Source organism: Gadus morhua, chromosome 14 (assembly GCF_902167405.1).
Source record: "Gadus morhua chromosome 14, gadMor3.0, whole genome shotgun sequence".
Taxonomy (NCBI): Eukaryota; Metazoa; Chordata; class Actinopteri; order Gadiformes; family Gadidae; genus Gadus; species Gadus morhua.
In genome coordinates, this window is record NC_044061.1 from 19,956,913 (window position 1) to 19,975,018 (window position 18,106).

Sequence of the window (18,106 nt, forward strand, 5' to 3'; positions counted from 1 at the left end):
TGGCCACTTTGGACAACGCAAGTAGTATGGACTAATTATTACGTGGTTTGAGGGAGGAAACATGTGTGTGAAAAGGATACTCTTTCCTCTTGAAAGAAAAACGTTTATAGCGCATTCATGTGCTGGTATCTATGGTAGTTATTTATTGCACCCTTACACCTTTTTGCCTCGTTCAGTCACAACACAACAGGTATTGGCTCTTCAGCATGCTGCTACTTCATTCAATTGAGTCATATAATATTAAGGCCTGTGATCTCAGTATATAGTACTCTCCTTCCTCTTTTAACACACGCACACACACGCATGCAAACACACACCCACAAAAACACAGAATAACAAAGAAACACACAAACACAAAGGCACACTTAAGCAATGCACACACACACACATGCACTTAAACACACTTAACATGTGAAACCTAGGCCCGGATATTGCCTGTTGTTGTTACCCATCCACAACACACACACACACACACACACACACACTCACACACACACACACACACACACACACACACACACACACACACACACACACACACACACACACACACACACACACACACACACTCATGCACACTTAAACCCACCCACACACACACACTTAAAAACACACACTTCAAAAAGAGATGGGAAATCCTTCTTGGCTGCCATCATAGAGATGCTAATGTCGCTGTGATGAGGCAACAGCAGCTGGAGGCCAATGTTCAGAAGACGTGTGACCAGGGTGCACATCCAACTGACCACCAGGCGGCCAGCAGCAGCTGTTTGCCGTCCCTCATCGATACCCAAGCCAACGTGTCCACCAACTAATTACCCACCGCTCCTGCTTGATCTTGCTCTCTCTCTCCCTCTCTTGATCTCTCTCTATCGGATTATCTGCCATTTCTCTCACCCTCTCACTCTTAGATCTTATCTCTCTCCCTCTCTCCCTCTCTCCCTCTCTTACTATATAGTAATACTCTCACTCTTACATCCTCCCCCCCCCCCCCCCCCCTCCCTCTCTCTTTAATTGACCCTTTCTTCTCCTTCGCACACATCCCCACACCCACATAGCGAGCCCATCTCTCCCACAGCGTGGTGAACGTGCGGTGGGCCCGGGCGTATAGCAGCGCTCCCTGCCACCTCTCTGTATATGCTGATCAAAGCACCTCAAAACAGCCAGCAACTACAGCTGGGGCACGACCGGAACACGCACAGCGAGGAATTAGCCAGCCCCGCATTTCTATATGCGATCGCGCACCCTGAATTTATGCAGCGCATGTTCACAAACACAATTTAACACACGCCAACACAGACACACAAACATCTGCATATCTGTTGCTCTGCGGCTTATTGCTTGTCCAATGGAAACACGGGGAAAATAGAAAAGTGCATATGTGTTTATGTAGACTCATAAATATGTCCTCAGCTACGTTGAGTCAAAGACTCCACATGGAAACATAAAATATTGATCTTCAAGTTGCTCTATTAAAGTTGGAGAGGAGAGCCTATCACAGGTATGGAGGAAGCGGAGGAGGAGGGATGAGGAAGAGGAGAGAGATCAAAGAAAACACAGAGAAAATCCTTGGGCAAGGGACATCCTTGGACATGGGCAAGAGAAACAGAAGAGGGAGAGGGCAAGAAAGGATGTTTTAGACCTAGAGAAAACAAGTGGCATTGTGTGTAAGACTAAAAAAAGTAAGAAACAGTGTGCGTTTCTGTCAAATTTCTGTGTTTGTGTGTGTGTTTCTGTGTGTGCGTGTGTGTGTGTGTGTGTGTGTGTGTGTGTGTGTGTGTGTGTGTGTGTGTGTGTGTGTGTGTGTGTGTGTGTGTGTGTGTGTGCAGGGCCGTAGCACCAAATCCTGGGCCCTTGGGGGGGGGGAAGCGATTGTTGACGGGGGGAGGGATAAAAAAAAAAAAAATTTTGGTCATGGGCCCCCCCTCTGCCTTGGGCCCCCCCACAACTGTCCCCTTTGTCCCCGCAGTCCGACGGCCCTGTGTGTGTGTGTGTGTGTGTGTGTGTGTGTGTGTGTGTGTGTGTGTGTGTGTGTGTGTGTGTGTGTGTGTGTGTGTGTGTGTGTGTGTGTGTGTGTGTGTGTGTGTGTGTGTGATAAAGAGAGTCTTAGAATTGGTTGTTGTTGTCAGTAGTTGTCATCTGGAGGACAGTGAGACATCAATGACCTGCCTCGCTGATCCTCGGCTCCGACACTAGTTTCTGCGCTCAGTAGGCTACTTCAACTAAATCCTCAAGTAATCCCCCCCCCCCCCCCCCCCCCAAAGATTTGAGCAAACTAATTGCTAATGATTTACAAATACCAATAAGAGCAAAGACATCTCACAACACAAACATCGTAATTCTAAATGTCTGTTATTGATTAAGGCATTGAATAATAAAACACATCCAAATGAGAGCTTTAGAGGCAGATCTTGGCCAATAAATTATCAATAAATGCATTATTAGATTTTCAGATGGTTTCGGTTTGAAGGGCCTGTCTAGGAAGGGACACATCCCACGTTTGATTGGAAAATTAATGTTTTGCTGTCTGCACACCAAAATAAACGACTATTAAACCGGATATTTGTGTCTCCCTTTTGACTTTGGTTTGTTAGGGAGCTGTAACTCTTCAAGCAGGCTATGGAAAGTCAAGCAATCATACACAGGGAAGCCGGGAAAGGGCCCTAATAGACATAATAGATGAGATGTTTGTGGGAGAACGGCAGCTCAATATGTGATAATTCATATGAAGGCGTTTTCTTCAAAACGTTTATCAGAACAAGGGCAAAGCGGGGACATTCTGGGAGCCGGGCCATAAGACATTGAGCAGTCTGTCTCCGGGAGAAGGGAATGTCAGCTTTTATTCCTGCAGACGGATCACCAGCAATGTTTGTGGGGCTGTGGTCTCCCCGTTGCTGCTGAATGCTTATCCAACTACGCCATCTAGTGGTAGAGGAAGGTTTAACATCACAGTAGACTTACATTGCATCTTCTTCGCGTTCAGCAGGTTGGCGGACACCTTTCGAAGAAGGCTATTTCTATGACAAAATACCTGTTTTCATACAGCATTACTTTGCATTGTACCTTTTTATATAAAAGACAATATAGGCCTAATACTTTAGAACCTTAGGCCTAACAGACTTCATCCGACTACTAGGGTTGCCAACTTACTTTCTGATGAATGCAAAGCAGCATCGTGTCAGCTTGGTTTATGACGCTGCTTGTGTTTACAATAACTCAACCACGTCGGAACCTCGGGCAGACTTCATCAGAAGCTCATGTTGACGAACGACATAATGCAGTTTGAGATACAGAGCTTTGTGAGTGATTATGTGTGCCTATAATCTGAATACTAATTCACTAAACTGATTGGAAAAGCTTATCAATGTGATGATAATAATATGCAAATTAGGTTATCCACGGAACTGTCTACACATTAATTCAGGTGTGTATGTGTCTGAGTATGTGTGTGTGTGTGTGTGTGTGTGTGTGTGTGTGTGTGTGTGTGTGTGTGTGTGTGTGTGTGTGTGTGTGTGTGTGTGTGTGTGTGTGTGTGTGTGTGTGTGTGTGTGAGTGTGTGTCTTCAATTGCATATTGTGTTACATATTGTGCATGTCAATGTTCCCTCACACAGTATAGGCATATTTTGGGGGAAAACTACACATATCTTGGACTTGAAATACCTGGTTGGTTTAACAATTGGTTTACTTATACAGTTTAACTGTTCTTGACAGTAGGGACACGATGGGTGTTTCCAACTAAACACTGGGTTTCGCTTTATATTTTGCCTCATTTCAAGGTTGTTTATACAGTTTTACTATTTAGTCTGATGAACCCAAATTGAACCAAACTTTAAAAAAAAACGTTTCGGCAAACTGGGAATTTACGTTCAAATTGGCGGCAGAAGAATAATCATACATGGCGCTCTGCCGCCATCTGCTGTACTTTGAAAGAGAACCATTCAGACGGTAAAGTATTTAAATTGTAAAATCACCGAACACACAGAAATGTTTTTTAAAGCCGAAAATGTATCTTTCAAATACTTCAAAATACCTTACTGAAAAAAGACAATTGAATGATGTGATGCTCCGGAACTTTCTGTGTGGGATATATTATTTAGGGGGGCAATAAGAAGGACCAAATTGAATAAGAATCATAAAAAAGTTTAATAATCTCTTGCAAACATCATCAAAAAAATGATCATACTTATACTGATAATTGGGACCCATCCAGAAACTACTTCTTACATGTTCTTCTAATCCAACACTAAACACCAGATGCACCAAACAGTCTGAAAGTTGCAATCTAAGAGGTTTTTACATCCATAAATGTCTGTGAAGTCATAATATATTACCAAATGAGTTAACCCAATGGTGTTTGAGCCTACTTACAGTAGTGACATCGACATACTTTTGAATAAATTTCAACAAAGTAAACATTTGATTTCCAAAGTGTCCGCAGGCACACAGGAAAATCCACAACAAAGCCATTGCAAAACATTTGTGATGCTTTAAATGACGGCAGCAAAGTGATGCATAGTCTACCCATTGAAATGAAAAGAAAATGGTCCTAGTCCTAAGACCTGAAGATTATGAAATGTCAGAGTTCTGTATGGTACGTTTACATTGCAAAGATATAAAGGAAATAACATAGTGACAGTGAAAGACATTGAAATGCATATGGGGAAATCTGTAACATTATTGTGCCAATTATGTTACAGCATAACACATGGTCGTGACAGAAGTGGTCTTATGCAGGGAAATGAGCGGAATAGATTAAATAACATGAATAATCAAACATACAAACACATGTGAATGTTTATGATTGATTGGCAAATTATTTATCTTATTAACTTTCCTTGTCTTTTAGTACTTTTATTAGAGAAATAATTTACCAAATCAATCGACAGCCAAATATGTTTGTATCTTTGATTTTTGAAACACAGTTTGATCCACATCGGGCTGCATGTTTGAAAGGCGCTTGTATGACTTGACCTTGTTCAGGTTTTCACCATGAGGAGTTGACCATAATAGGGAAAGCCCCAGTATAAAGTCTAGTTTTTAATAATTCTAAGAATTAATGTACCCTCCATCTTTCACGGGGTAAAAGATGCCATGGACTCTGCAGTGAGCTGGACCTCGCTGTCCAATACTCTTTGATGAAGATCTTTCATTAGTTTCCAAGGCTGGAATCCATTGGATAATTTTCTTTGGAGTTCATTTAAAAAAAGGTGGTTGCACCGTTGTCGTATTAATTCCTCTAGCAGACTTACAGAGGCTACTGCGTAGATCCATGACGAATTTCCCACGGGATTAACAAAATATTCTGAATTGGCACCAATGTCAAAGATGGGTTGAGCGAAGATGGGGAAAAGCTTCAAGTCATTTGAGTCTTGTGTGTCCATTGTCATTGGAACATTTCTGGTCCCTCCATTGTCATTGGACATTTTCCGGAGGAACAACCTCCATCAACAGCTGGAGATGCATGGTTATAGGCTCTAAATAAAAAAGATTAGAAGGAAAAAAGGGTCAACGGTTGAACCAACAGGTATTAAACACAATTTAGCTGTTGTGTTTTTTTGTTAATAGCTGAAGATAATCTTGATTGTAGTAACTTTTCACAGAGCAGGAAATAAAGAATCCTTCACGAACATAACTGATTTACTACGGGTATATACGGGCATAAAACAATATAATAGGTCTGAACTTATTGTTAAGATGGTTTACTGTCACTGCAGGTAGCCGTCTTAAAGTGTAAATTGTGTCGTTGACACCAACACCTTACTTTTGTGTTAAAGTTAACATTAAAAACATAGAACAGGTCAGGCCACTTGAAGCTGCTTAAACAAGCCATCAACCATACAAACTCCACAGGCCTGATTCCAAAAGGTCTCAGAAATGTATTTCTTTTTAACAAAAATGCATTTTTCCAAGTTACTAGTTTACTACAAAATGTAACCCACATATAAAATCATACTTATTAAAAGGTAATAATTATTATTGAAATCCCTGCACAAGAGACTATTTAGTCGTACCGTATTATACATAGACCACACAACCCAATCAGCCCCAAACAGACGCATTTGGCCTTATGGAGGGGCTATCCCGGTCCCAAGTGGTAGCTTTCCTCAACCAGCTACAATTTACAACCAAGATGGCCCCTAGGTGCATAAGGAGGCCCTTACAGCACTACCAGGAAGCAGCACTTACCTATGTACTTGTTAAGCCAGCGCACCTTGCGGTACACAAATGGATAGTAGAGGACCAGTCCGCTGAAGATGAACATGGTGCAGTAGAGGTACTCCATTTCTGGTTTGTCAATGATGGGAGCCAGGACCAGGTAGCAAGATATGAGCACCATCAGGACTGCAAACACTATAGGTATCTACACACAAGACAGTCACGAAAGTATCAGATCACCATGTTTACGATGAGGTTAACCCTGTGTAACCTGTAGCCTGTGCTCTGCGTTGAATGATTCTAAAGGCATGACTTGATCTCAGTCCCTCCTGCTATTAAGCGCTCTGGCACTGAGCTGCACATGCTTTACATGATGTAGCCTGCACTGCCCTCCCTCTTTGTCCCTTCCCTGTGTCTATAGCTAGTCCATCTATGGTCTAAGCTAGGGAATAAAGGTTGTTGTTGATGATGATGATGATGATGATGATGATGATGATGATACAAAGCTAGATTTTCTTGGAGAAGGCTTTTTTTCAAGGTTCATTACAAGCCATACATTTAAAAAATTCAAGAGTTTCCTGAGTTGACAGATAAAGGAAATATGACAACGCATTTTGAAATACCAATGATTTAATATCAAAATATCATGATAATTATGTAAAGTCTTATTTGTCTCTTCTGCATACTATTTAAAGAACTTTCATTTTGTATGGAATTGCATCTGAAAGGGTTTCTAACCCCTGGTCTATACCCTGAGTATGGAACACTGTTTACCCTGACTGGCCTTGGCAGATCCTTGCGGGTGAAGCGCATGACGATGAGAGCCAACGCAGTGAGGCCGTAGAACGCCCACTGGGCGAAGCTGAAGTAGTTTATGAGGACCTCGATGTCGGCGGGAATGCTGTAGAACAAGGCCAGAAGACCCTGAGAGAGAGAGAGAGAGAGAGAGAGAGAGAGAGAGAGAGAGAGAGAGAGAGAGAGAGAGAGAGAGAGAGAGAGAGAGAGAGAGAGACAGAGAGAGCCAGAGAGAAAGAGACAGAAAAATAAACCTTAGTTGGTTGGGGTCGATGACAGACTTTACCCCTAGATAATACTAAGTAACAGCTATGGTTCTTTACCACGAAACAAGTTAAATGTATATGTCATTGAAAATGAATAATTACAAGTGGGTCGTGAGGCTAGATCAATTGAGAACTACTGATTTACTAGTTATAGCCAAGGCAACGTACAGTGAATTCAGACACATAGAGGTAATTTAACAGCAGATAGGGGTTAGGTGTCCTGCTCAAGGATCGATCAGGCGGGAGGTCAAACTCCCGACCCCTCTCCAGGTGGTCAAACATACCACACAGCAGAAGATACATTTTCCAACATGCAAGAGATGAAGGACTTACATTGAACAAGAGATGAAGGACCTACATTGAACAAGAGATGAAGGACCTACATTGAACAAGAGATGAAGGACCTACATTGAACAAGAGATGAAGGACCTACATTGAACAAGAGATGAAGGAGCTACATTGAACAAGAGATGAAGGACCTACATTGAACAAGAGATGAAGGACCTACATTGAACAAGAGATGAAGGACCTACATTGAACAAGAGATGAAGGACCTACATTGAACAAGAGATGAAGGACCTACATTGAACAAGAGATGGAGGACCTACATTGAACATGAGTGCAGGGGCCGGGGTGTAGCGCCGCAGGCTGATGTAGGACAGGATCTTCACCATGTGACCCTCCCTACCAGCCACGTAGGTCAGTCTGGGGGAGAGACGGGAGGGAGCACTTTATTCACCTGCTGTCATGTAAACACAAAGATGATGTCATGGTGGTGGTCTCTCTTGGTGTGGGGGTGGGGGGGGGTGTGTCCTACCTGCCAGCAGTGAAGCAGCTCCCATTGGCTGAGCCGAAGGTGGAGAAGACCACGAACAGAGGAACGATCCAGGACACCGGATGTAAGACCCGGTGCCCATAGGTCTGGAGGAATCACAAGCAGAAGCCCTTGTTAGGGAATAGCAAGGGGTTCCACTCAAGTACATTCAATGTCTGGGGCCAGTGTAACAGGGGTTTACCGATGCCGTGCAGCAGGGGGATCTAACTGGCAACCCCTCGATTGAAACATGAACACCGCTATGCTAAATGACCGCAGCCTTTGGGATCGGTGGTTGTAGGGTTGCTAAGGCGTTGGGAGTGAGGTTTACCCTGGAGGACATCTGTCACTCGGTTGCACAAGCTAGAATGCTCCATGTGTTACACATACACACGTTAATAAGCAGTATAAGTAAAAGTTGTTACTGTTGGTCTGCAGCCAATCAGCAGATCACCTTGTTCCCTGTAGGCATACAGCCCCTCAACAGATTGTTGTTTAAAGTCAATAGTCGATGGGATTGGACAGGTGGACAATATCATGGAAGGCCAACATGAGAATGTCTTTCAAAAGAGTATATTGATTGAGCTTCTATAAGCGCCCCTATAGCATACTCCTATGTATTTTGCTCCGAATGAGGGCAATACAATGTGAAGGTTTTCTTAAGGAGGGTTGCACATGATGTCACACACATTCCAAGCAAAAACCTTTGCTAATTATATCAATAAGAAGAAGAATGTGTTGCCCGGCTATTCTGTCATTTTTTTGTAATTCCTAGTTTGGACTTTTTATAATGATTTATTCAGATCACATGATTGAAACATGTCTAAAGGAGCCGCAATGATGGGATTTATGCAAGGTGCTGTCTTTTGATTTCTCTCATATTTATTTTTATTATTTAATTATTTTGAAACCACGACGGCCTCTGCACTCACCACAGCAACTGCTGACGACTGCAGAACCTCTGTGGTGGTCATCACGGTGAAGTAGGACACATTGACCAACACGTAGCAAGCCGACACCAGGGGAATCCCTATCAGGACAGCCAACGGTAGGTTCCTTACAGAAAAACAGTTATGTTAAAGATTCTTGGACCTGAGATTTGTGGACCTGCGTGAGACAAACACACAGGCGTAGCAGGTGGATGGAGTGGTTTGGTTTTGGTCGGTGGTTCTTGAAGAAGTTTGAGATATGCAGAGAAAAATAGTGGAATAAAGCTGCTTGTTTTGAGTTTTTTGCTTTTTAGTTTTTCTCCTGTGCTTGTTATAGAGGTTGTTTTGAAGTTTACTTTTGTTCAACCTAGACTCTGGGTTTTGGTAAAGCGACAGAGGGTCATTTGGTTATTATTTTGGCCTTAGCTACCCCAAAGAAATCCCTTTATTTTGTTACTGTGTTTGTGTGTATATATTAGATGCTTTATTTTTGACTGCCTCCTGGTTAAAGTGTTGTGGTAATCCATTTATACTAGATTACGTCCCTGCTACGTCAAATACCCATTAAGGGTCGTAATAGCATATTTACATTGATTTATTACAGTACTACAAATCCCTGAAATACTTTCAATATGGCAGAGTATTGCCTACAATCCTGCAATCCAATATATCTGTTACATCGTATTCTTTTTCTCACCGGTATGGATTCTTCAGTTCCTCTGTGATAACGTTCAGTTGATTCCTGTGAATAATAAAATGAACATGTTAATATGTGACAAGAGAGGCAGGATATGCCAGGACATACATAGATCAATGTACATTTAGAAAACAGTTTTTTACCATCCATCATACGCCCAGAGCCCGTTGTAAAACGCAAGTCCGATGGTGCCGAACGAGGTCGAGCCACCATCAAAGGAGTTGGAAAAGTTTTCGGTGTGTCCTGGATGGAATTATGAGAAAATCCCACCATCAGCTTGAATATAAAAATATAAACGTTACATTGAAAACATGTGGCCCTGACGTGATGAATTGAAACGGCGTAACGTAACGATGAAGATGTACGACCAGCTAAGGGAAGGCTCACCTTGTGCCAACATGACGAGGCCAGAGACCACGATGACGAAGATGATCATCAGCTTGGCCGCGGTGAAGAAGTTCTGGACGAAGCTAGCGAGCCGGACGCTAGTGCAGTTCACCAGGGTGATCAGCACTGAGAGAGCGCCACAAAACACACATGTTTATTCACTATGAGGTAGTGTTGTTTACCTCGTTGTAGTTTATTGTAGTTTTTTTCACATGAGAATATAATAATTACAACAATTTTATCATTGTTGTAATTACCATATTCTTATGTGGTTTTTTTCATCATATCAATATTGTCATTATTTTGTAAATGTAATTGTCGTTATCATACTATCATTGTGGTTAGCATTATCATTTTTGTTATCATACACTTGATCAAATTATCTTTTCTATCATATCATTGTTATCATCATATCATTAGCATTATTATCATCAAATCATTGTTATCATTATTATTGTATTAATATCATTATCTTTCATATCATTATTGTTAGCATCATCTATCAAATCATTGTTGTTAAGATTGTCACATTGTCACATTTATACTACTACTACTACTACTACTTCTACTACAACTGCTAGTACTACTACTATAACTATGTGAAGACGGCATAGCTCACATATGCATGCTGCCGCCAGACACTTGGTGACGATGAGGGGAGGGGTGCATCCTGGGTAGAAGGGTGCGGCGGCGTATTTGGCGAAGCTCAGGGAGATGATGGCGAAGGAGGAGGGCTTCAGGACGATGGCGGTGGTCCAGGAGTAGAGGTAGGCGACGACGGGCCCGAAGCCCTCCATCAGGTAGCTGTACTCCCCTCCAGACTTGGTGATCATGGTCCCCAGCTCGGCGTAGCACAGGGCGCCTGTATCCCCATGGTTACAGAGAGAGACGTGCGTACACAAAGACATACAGGGATGCACACACACATATATATAGAGGGACCCTCACTCACACACACAGACACACATGGACAGGCCCGCACACAAATCTCCACTCACGCAAACGTTTATGCACACGGACAGAAAAAAGCACACACAAACAAACACACACACACACACACACACACACACACACACACACACACACACACACACACACACACAGAGTTGGCTCCTACGGTACATGGACAACACGTGGGGAACACACAATACAAATGTCACTCATATCAAATATCTGAGTGTGGGTTGCTGTGTGTGCGTCTCCTGCCCTACCCAGCGTAGAGAGCAGACCGCAGGAAGCCCAGACCAGCAGGCATGGCCCCACGGCCCCTGTGTTCAGCAGCACTGCCTTGGGGGAGATGAAGATCCCAGAGCCAATCATTGTCCCCACGATGAGGCACACCCCACTCAGCAGGCTCACCTGAGGATGGGGGGGTAGAAAGGTTTATTTAGTGATTTATATAGTTCAATTATTAACATATTCCACTTGGAACACATGGATTTTCCCACCACTAGGCCCCTATTGACCCTCTCAGCGCCAGACTGCACTGCATTCCATTCACTCTCTCTTTCTCTCCCCCCACTGCCTCCCCCTACTTGGGTTTCACACACACACACACACACACACACACACACACACACACACACACACACACACACACACACACACACACACACACACACACACACACACACACACACACACACACTCAAAAAGTCCTTAACACACCGGAACAAACCCGCAGTCTCCTTATCAGGCTACATATTGGCAGATTAACTCTTTATCTAGACAAGGTTTGTCTGTTAGAGCAGTGTTTCCCAAACCTTTATCAGTTCCGGATCATTATCACTGCCACTTCTTTATCACTTTATAATACGGCTAACATCCGTTTGCGAATTAGGCATTTCAAAGAGGCTATTGTTTGATAACTTCATGCTATGATACGATAAGACTTTATTGTCTGTTACACACAATTTTCTTTGACATGGCTCCAGTCATAAATAAACATTCACGCAGACATAAAATACCAGACAAGACAGAGGTGTTGAGGTACTGAGGCACTGAGAACAATTAGGTTGAGGTGTGTCTAGGCCAGGGATCAGCAACCTTTTCAACGTGCAGTGCCAGTTTGAAAAAAATTTGTCAATGAAAGTGTGCCTTAAGCAACAATATATAAAAAATTAAGCTGAATTATGACACAGCGACCAAAAAAAAACCAGAAGACCTGGAATTGTATAATGTTTTTTGTTGTTGTTATATTTGCAACATGGGATTACGAATTATAATTACATATGTCCCATCTTAAAACGCCATTGTCAGAAACTCATCCAAAAACATATTTGCAATGTGAGAAATGTAAAAAACGAGAATATATGAGAATGTTGGAACCATCCACATCATATCATTAAGACATGTAAAGCTTTGCAAAAACCATGTGAAGGCGATGCATCCAGGCCACTTGCAACAATATTTTGTTGCAGCCACCGAACAGACAGGCAATGTGGTACTCGGGTGAGCCAATAGGACACCATTTCCTAGACAAAAAAAATAAATTAAAAAATGACCTCGTGCTACAACATGTCAGGTCCGTGGTCAGGATGGTCTCCAGGCTAGATCCGATGGTAGGTCATCGAAAATGGGTGTGGCAATCGGCATGCATACAATAATTTCAAAACTTATCACAAGAGCATCCGGACATCCCTAGCTGTAGGGTCTGGTGGATCATTATCATGGATCAGGTATGTAATTAGCTCTCCTAATCGCTGTGTGAAGACACGGTCAGTGCCATGTGAATTTGCTTAATCGTACGTGGGGGGGTAGAAGGCAGCCCCAGTATGTTTCAACAAGTACAAGATCCTCGGGAGGGTGAAATCTAGGCCGGTTATTCATCTCGCGAACCTGTGGGTGCTCGTCTTCAGAATAGTGGAGCACTGCTAGATTTCCACCACGAGTTACCTCATCTGACACCGTCCAAAATTGAGGATGTTGTGGGTCTGGTTGACTCTTACCCAAGGTTGCTTAAAGACACATCGGGGTGGACACAGCTCACAGTACATGACGTTGGCACTCAAACAGCTGCTCCAATAAAGCAACATTCTTACCATTTGTCCCCTCAGAAGGTGTCTTGTAAGTGGGTGGAACTTCCCAGTTGTCTTGGTAGCAAAGGACAGGGGTACTCCCCGTTTGTGCATTGTTGTTGTGACACACAACGATTGCATATCCCATCCCTTGAATAGAAGATTGCATCGGCCATGTCGGCAGAGCCCTTTATGTATCGAAGTTTGACCTGCTTAAGGGCTATGGCCAGGTGCCACTTCTGTCCATTCTAGGGAGGTGTCAGCATTCACTACTCATAATGCCTTGTATTCCTGTCGTGTTTTACCAACGCATCAGCTTGTTTTCAGAGGTTAATGAACCAGATGACCATTGGCTTGTACAATGTGGTCACATATATGGATGATATCGTCGTATTTAGCGACACCTGGGAGAGCCACGTGGAGCACATTTAATCTTTCTTTGCATGTCTCGCTGAGGCACCTTTGGTGGTAAACAAGCCCAAGTGTGATTTTGGGCAGGGCCAGGTCACCTTCTTAGTGGAAAGCGGGGAGAATCACTAACTGCTCCCGCAGTAAGTGAAGGTTAAAGCCATAGTGGATTTTCCGTTTCCTGGGAATCGCCGACAGCTAATCAGAATTTTAGGGATAAGTGGGTTTTATTGGAAATATGAATTGGAACAGCTCCACTCACTAACATGTTGCAGAAAGGGGTCAAGTGTGTGGGGGGGGGGTCCCCTGAGTCTCAATTAGCTCTGAATGCTGTTAAGGGTATACTCTAATTCGAGCCAGTGTTGGTTACCCAGGATTTCGGCCCCGGCTTGCTTGACGAGCAATGAAATAGGATTTGATAAGGCTGGGGCAAATGTATGAGTTAAATAGATTTGAACCCCCTGTGACGCAGAAGTTGGGGGAGTTCTAGAGGGAGAAGCTTGCTCCAACACCAGGAACCAAGACAAACAAACCTATCCTATCAATAGCTGGAGGACATCTGAGAACCTTTTAAAAAAACAACTGCAACCCACAGGAGGTTTTAGCTGCACGCTTCACTTGGTCGGCAGAGAGCGATATAGGCCCTGTCAAACGACAAAGCCTGTGCCTTAAGAGGCTTGCAATCTCTCTGCACATTGTACCGTGACAGATTTTATGGTAGGCTTTAATATAATATGAATAAGCAATCAAACTGTGATTGTTGTTGTGCCATCGACACAAGACAAGCAGAGATAAAGACACACCTAGAGCGGGAAGGATGGTTGTAGTGGCGTTGCAATTCGGGCCACTATAGTATTGTCCAAAAACTACATTTCATTACGTTTTCCAAATTTATTTGGTGACCCAATTAAAATCCACACACCTGTGGGGCGCGACCTAGTCTTTGGGATATGCTGTGTTGGAGTCAAGCCAGATCAAGACAATTGTATTTGTCCATCCCTTAGTCACAGTCACATTCTTAAAGGGCTGCACATGCCACATCTTATGACACCCCTCTAACCCTACTGGCCCCCCATAAAATAAAACCTAATAACAAAGAACGAAACCTTGAGAAGGACATATCAGTTAGAAAGTTAGACATATAACTTAGATTCCTCTAGAAGTTGTATAAATATTCCCTATAATACAATGTCTCCATTGTCATATTGCACTCTAGATACTAGACATACGGTATCAACCTCAACATCACTGTTTCACGCAATACTTTTAGAGTTGTTAACAAATGAGCCATTATAGCAAATAGCACAAGTGTTATTTATCATAATAATTTATCCAGAGTGTACATTCGGTGTAAGGCATTACTTGACAAATTAAATTCTGCCTGACAGTCACACGTGAATGAATGTTAAAATAGTTTGGACAAAAGGGTGTCACGGGACTTCCCCTACAATGACTTAAGGTAATCTGGACAGCAATGTTAAGTGGCTCTGATCTGTGTTCATATTAGGTGAGGGTCCTCCTGGTACGGCCTGATACAAGGGGGTGGAGTATGTGTGTGTGCGTGTGTGTGTGTGTGTGTGTGTGTGTGTGTGTGTGTGTGTGTGTGTGTGTGTGTGTGTGTGTGTGTGTGTGTGTGTGTGTGTGTGTGTGTGTGTGTGTGTGTGTGTTGTTGGGGCATACATGGGTGCATATGTATGGGGGGGTGGCAGTTCAGACAGCGGCCATGGGTACAATGTGAATATGTTACCAGTTTTTGGGCCAATGCAGGAGGCAATGTCAGGAGATGCAAATGCAACCCTTCTTTTTAGAAAAGCCTTTGGCTAAACTACTATTTTAAATGTTTTTCTCTGTTTCTCTATTTATGCTAGTTTCAAAGTCTTTTATGTTGTTTTTATCCTTTCTCATTTGCAAAGTAGCAGGTCATTGAGTTGATGAAAAGTGCGTTAGAAATAAAATGTTTTATCTTTATTATTAATTTGCCTTTGTAATTTATGATTAAGCTAGAAATCTTTAGGAATTGTAACAAATCACCAGACAGAAGAGGCAAGCCTGTTCAATACACTGACAGAGTCTGCATAGTAAGGGGGGGTAATGGGTCAAGTCTAGGGGAGGATAATTACACACTAATGAGGCCGGGAAGGTGATCATGGTTGTAAAAGGCATGGCCCAGCAAAATGGTTTGCACACACATACACATTTGACAACAACAAGTCAAATGCACATGGTTAAATGCATGGTAAAGTCCACAGACACAACTTTAAACTTAAACATACCATTTACACACGCACAAACACCCATCCGGTAGTTCCAGTGTTCCTCACCTCTTTCTGAAGAACGGTAGCCTTCGCAGGGTGCTTCATGGAGGCCTTTTGGCCATCGTTAGGGACGCAGCCGTTTTGGGAATCCCTCCTCTTTCTCATGCTGCTGGTCTTCAATTCACCGTGCTGGAGGATGAAGAGCGATACCATGAATTCGGCCATAGCAATAACATCATAATAACATGAGATGGGACAACATGATGGGAGAAGTAGATCGATGACCAAACTTGTAGACAAGACAAATGCATATATAAGTGCATTTTATGTGTACTATCTATCCTATATATGTATGTGTGTGTATGTGTTTGTGTATATTTGAGAGAAAAAATGCTACACCCTAATCCATTTCAGCTAAAAGTAACTGAAGTATTGTACTTTTGCTTCTCACAGCAAGATGATGACTTATTTATCATTGAGTATTTGGGGCTGTTGACAAATCAGTAATCTGCATTCACTGGAGTCAATAATTCCCAAAGCATTGTGTGAGCGCTGGTCCAACAGGTCAAACTATCTGTCTGACAATGTATATGCAAGGCAATGGTTCTATATATATATATACATAATGATCAACAATCATTAAGGTCATCTTGACCCTGTGTATCACAGTAGTTTACGACAGGTAAAACATTTCTCACACCTCAATTCAATCTTATACGAGATTCCATAATAAACAGAAGTGAGAAGCATTGTCAAAAATCACCCTCCTGAGGATGTAACTGATAAAGGGCTTTATAACTAATATTGACTTGATTTTTATGCTGCTAATTTATAAGGCTCTACTGCAAAAACTGTCTTGTTACCTCTCCTCTTTCTGGTTTATTTGAATACAGTTTTTAAAGTGTGGTCACAGGACATTTTAACATAAGCTGTATCTTTTCCTTTTCCTTTTTTTAAACATGGAGAAAAGTGGGTTCATACACTATGCTGCGGACAATTTGAATGAGATCGCGGAAAATCTGATGCCACAATCTCTTACTTCATCAAAAACATTGTCGTACATTTTGCAATCACAATAGTTAATGCTTTTCTTTATGGTGAAAATGTATAATGTGTGTCCGTGATTAATGTGTGCCTGTCTATGCTTAAACGTACATATTTAAAACACATTTAGTACATAAGTCTCTCTTGAAAAAGAGCTCCTGATCTCAATGATACGACCTGTTTAAATAACGGATTACATAAATATCACTATGTGGCTTTCAGGTTATTGATGAATAGTCTGAGTCAAACTTCTGTCAATTAGTTTGTTGTGATCAGCCATAGCCAGTACCGTACCACGGTGTTATTTCCTCACCCATAGCTTCTTGAGTAATCTAATATCAGCGACCCACAAAGTCAGTCATAGGCACAGCTGCCTGTCGTCGTCTATGTTTCGACACCTTCCCTCATCCGTACTACATCATTTCACCCTGGGAGTCCTGAAACAGACATGCCTCACAACTTAGCCCAATTTACTTCTGCACTTTGACCTAACTTCTTTGACTGCAAGCAATGCTGAACACATTCCTTCCTGTCCAAATCGCACACATAATGAAAACATCAGCAGTATACAAACATATATTCAATTCAATGCAACTACTAGGCTTATTTAATCAATAAAACATGCATGGCACATTCAAATGTGTAAAGCTAGAGGCTTGATATGCCCAGTGCATCAACACAGTGAGTAAGGTTGTTACAGTAAATCAAGACCAATATCTAAATTATACTCACAGATAACCTGAGACACCTCCCCTAGTTCCTCACTCTCCTTGAAGTATTTCAAAACATCAACTTCATGAGGTCAATAGCATGCAATCCAAAAGCAGAAGTCCTGAGTGGTGCTGACCCAACTTAGCCTTGATTTGAATGATCTCTTTGTTGCTTGGGGTCCTCGCTCTCTGCTACTATGATCCCCTCAGGCTGGGACCCCATGATTGGACAGCTGGAAATACAGGGAGGGGCTAACATAAGGCCAACACAGATGAGTGCACCAATGATATTCTAGAGCAGAGCAAGGAAGAGTACAGTTATATAGGGTATAGTAAAACAATTAAAGTGTACCCAGTATAATGGATGGATAACCATCTGCGCTTTAATTGGACCCAAAAGGGTGCCACTGTAAGCCCTGCATGGCTTTCATAAGGGCTCTTCATGTTTTGCTTGGAAAATGACCAAACAGTTTGGTTAGGCTATACTAATAACTGATTATTTTTTGACACCAACAATGTTTATTCAAATTTTTTATTGCTTTCAATAATTAATTATGCATTCTCAGCTTGCTCCTTGTCCCACAAAGCTATCTCCGATTACAATAGCATATCTGCAAATTACAAACAGG

The 18,106-nt window shown here is 42.3% G+C and overlaps 1 protein-coding gene across 2 annotated transcripts; it reads right to left on the minus strand.

The window, feature by feature from the left end:
- Positions 1-4,118: 4,118 nt before the first annotated feature.
- slc7a9 (solute carrier family 7 member 9) lies at positions 4,119-17,654 on the minus strand. 2 transcript variants are annotated; one of them, XM_030377865.1, is made up of 14 exons: positions 17,500-17,654; positions 17,081-17,204; positions 15,790-15,912; positions 11,255-11,402; positions 10,663-10,905; positions 10,044-10,169; positions 9,800-9,899; positions 9,657-9,701; positions 8,963-9,086; positions 8,034-8,137; positions 7,825-7,921; positions 6,930-7,079; positions 6,186-6,360; positions 4,119-5,473 (listed from the first exon to the last, which is right to left on the minus strand). In XM_030377865.1, exons 3-14 carry the CDS (start codon positions 15,886-15,888, stop codon positions 5,412-5,414), a joined length of 1,473 nt encoding a protein of 490 aa, XP_030233725.1. In that variant the 5' UTR covers positions 15,889-15,912; positions 17,081-17,204; positions 17,500-17,654; the 3' UTR covers positions 4,119-5,411. The 2 variants fall into 2 exon arrangements, with proteins under 2 accessions (XP_030233725.1, XP_030233724.1); XM_030377864.1 differs by lacking the exon at positions 17,081-17,204.
- Between the last annotated feature and the right edge of the window lie 452 nt (positions 17,655-18,106).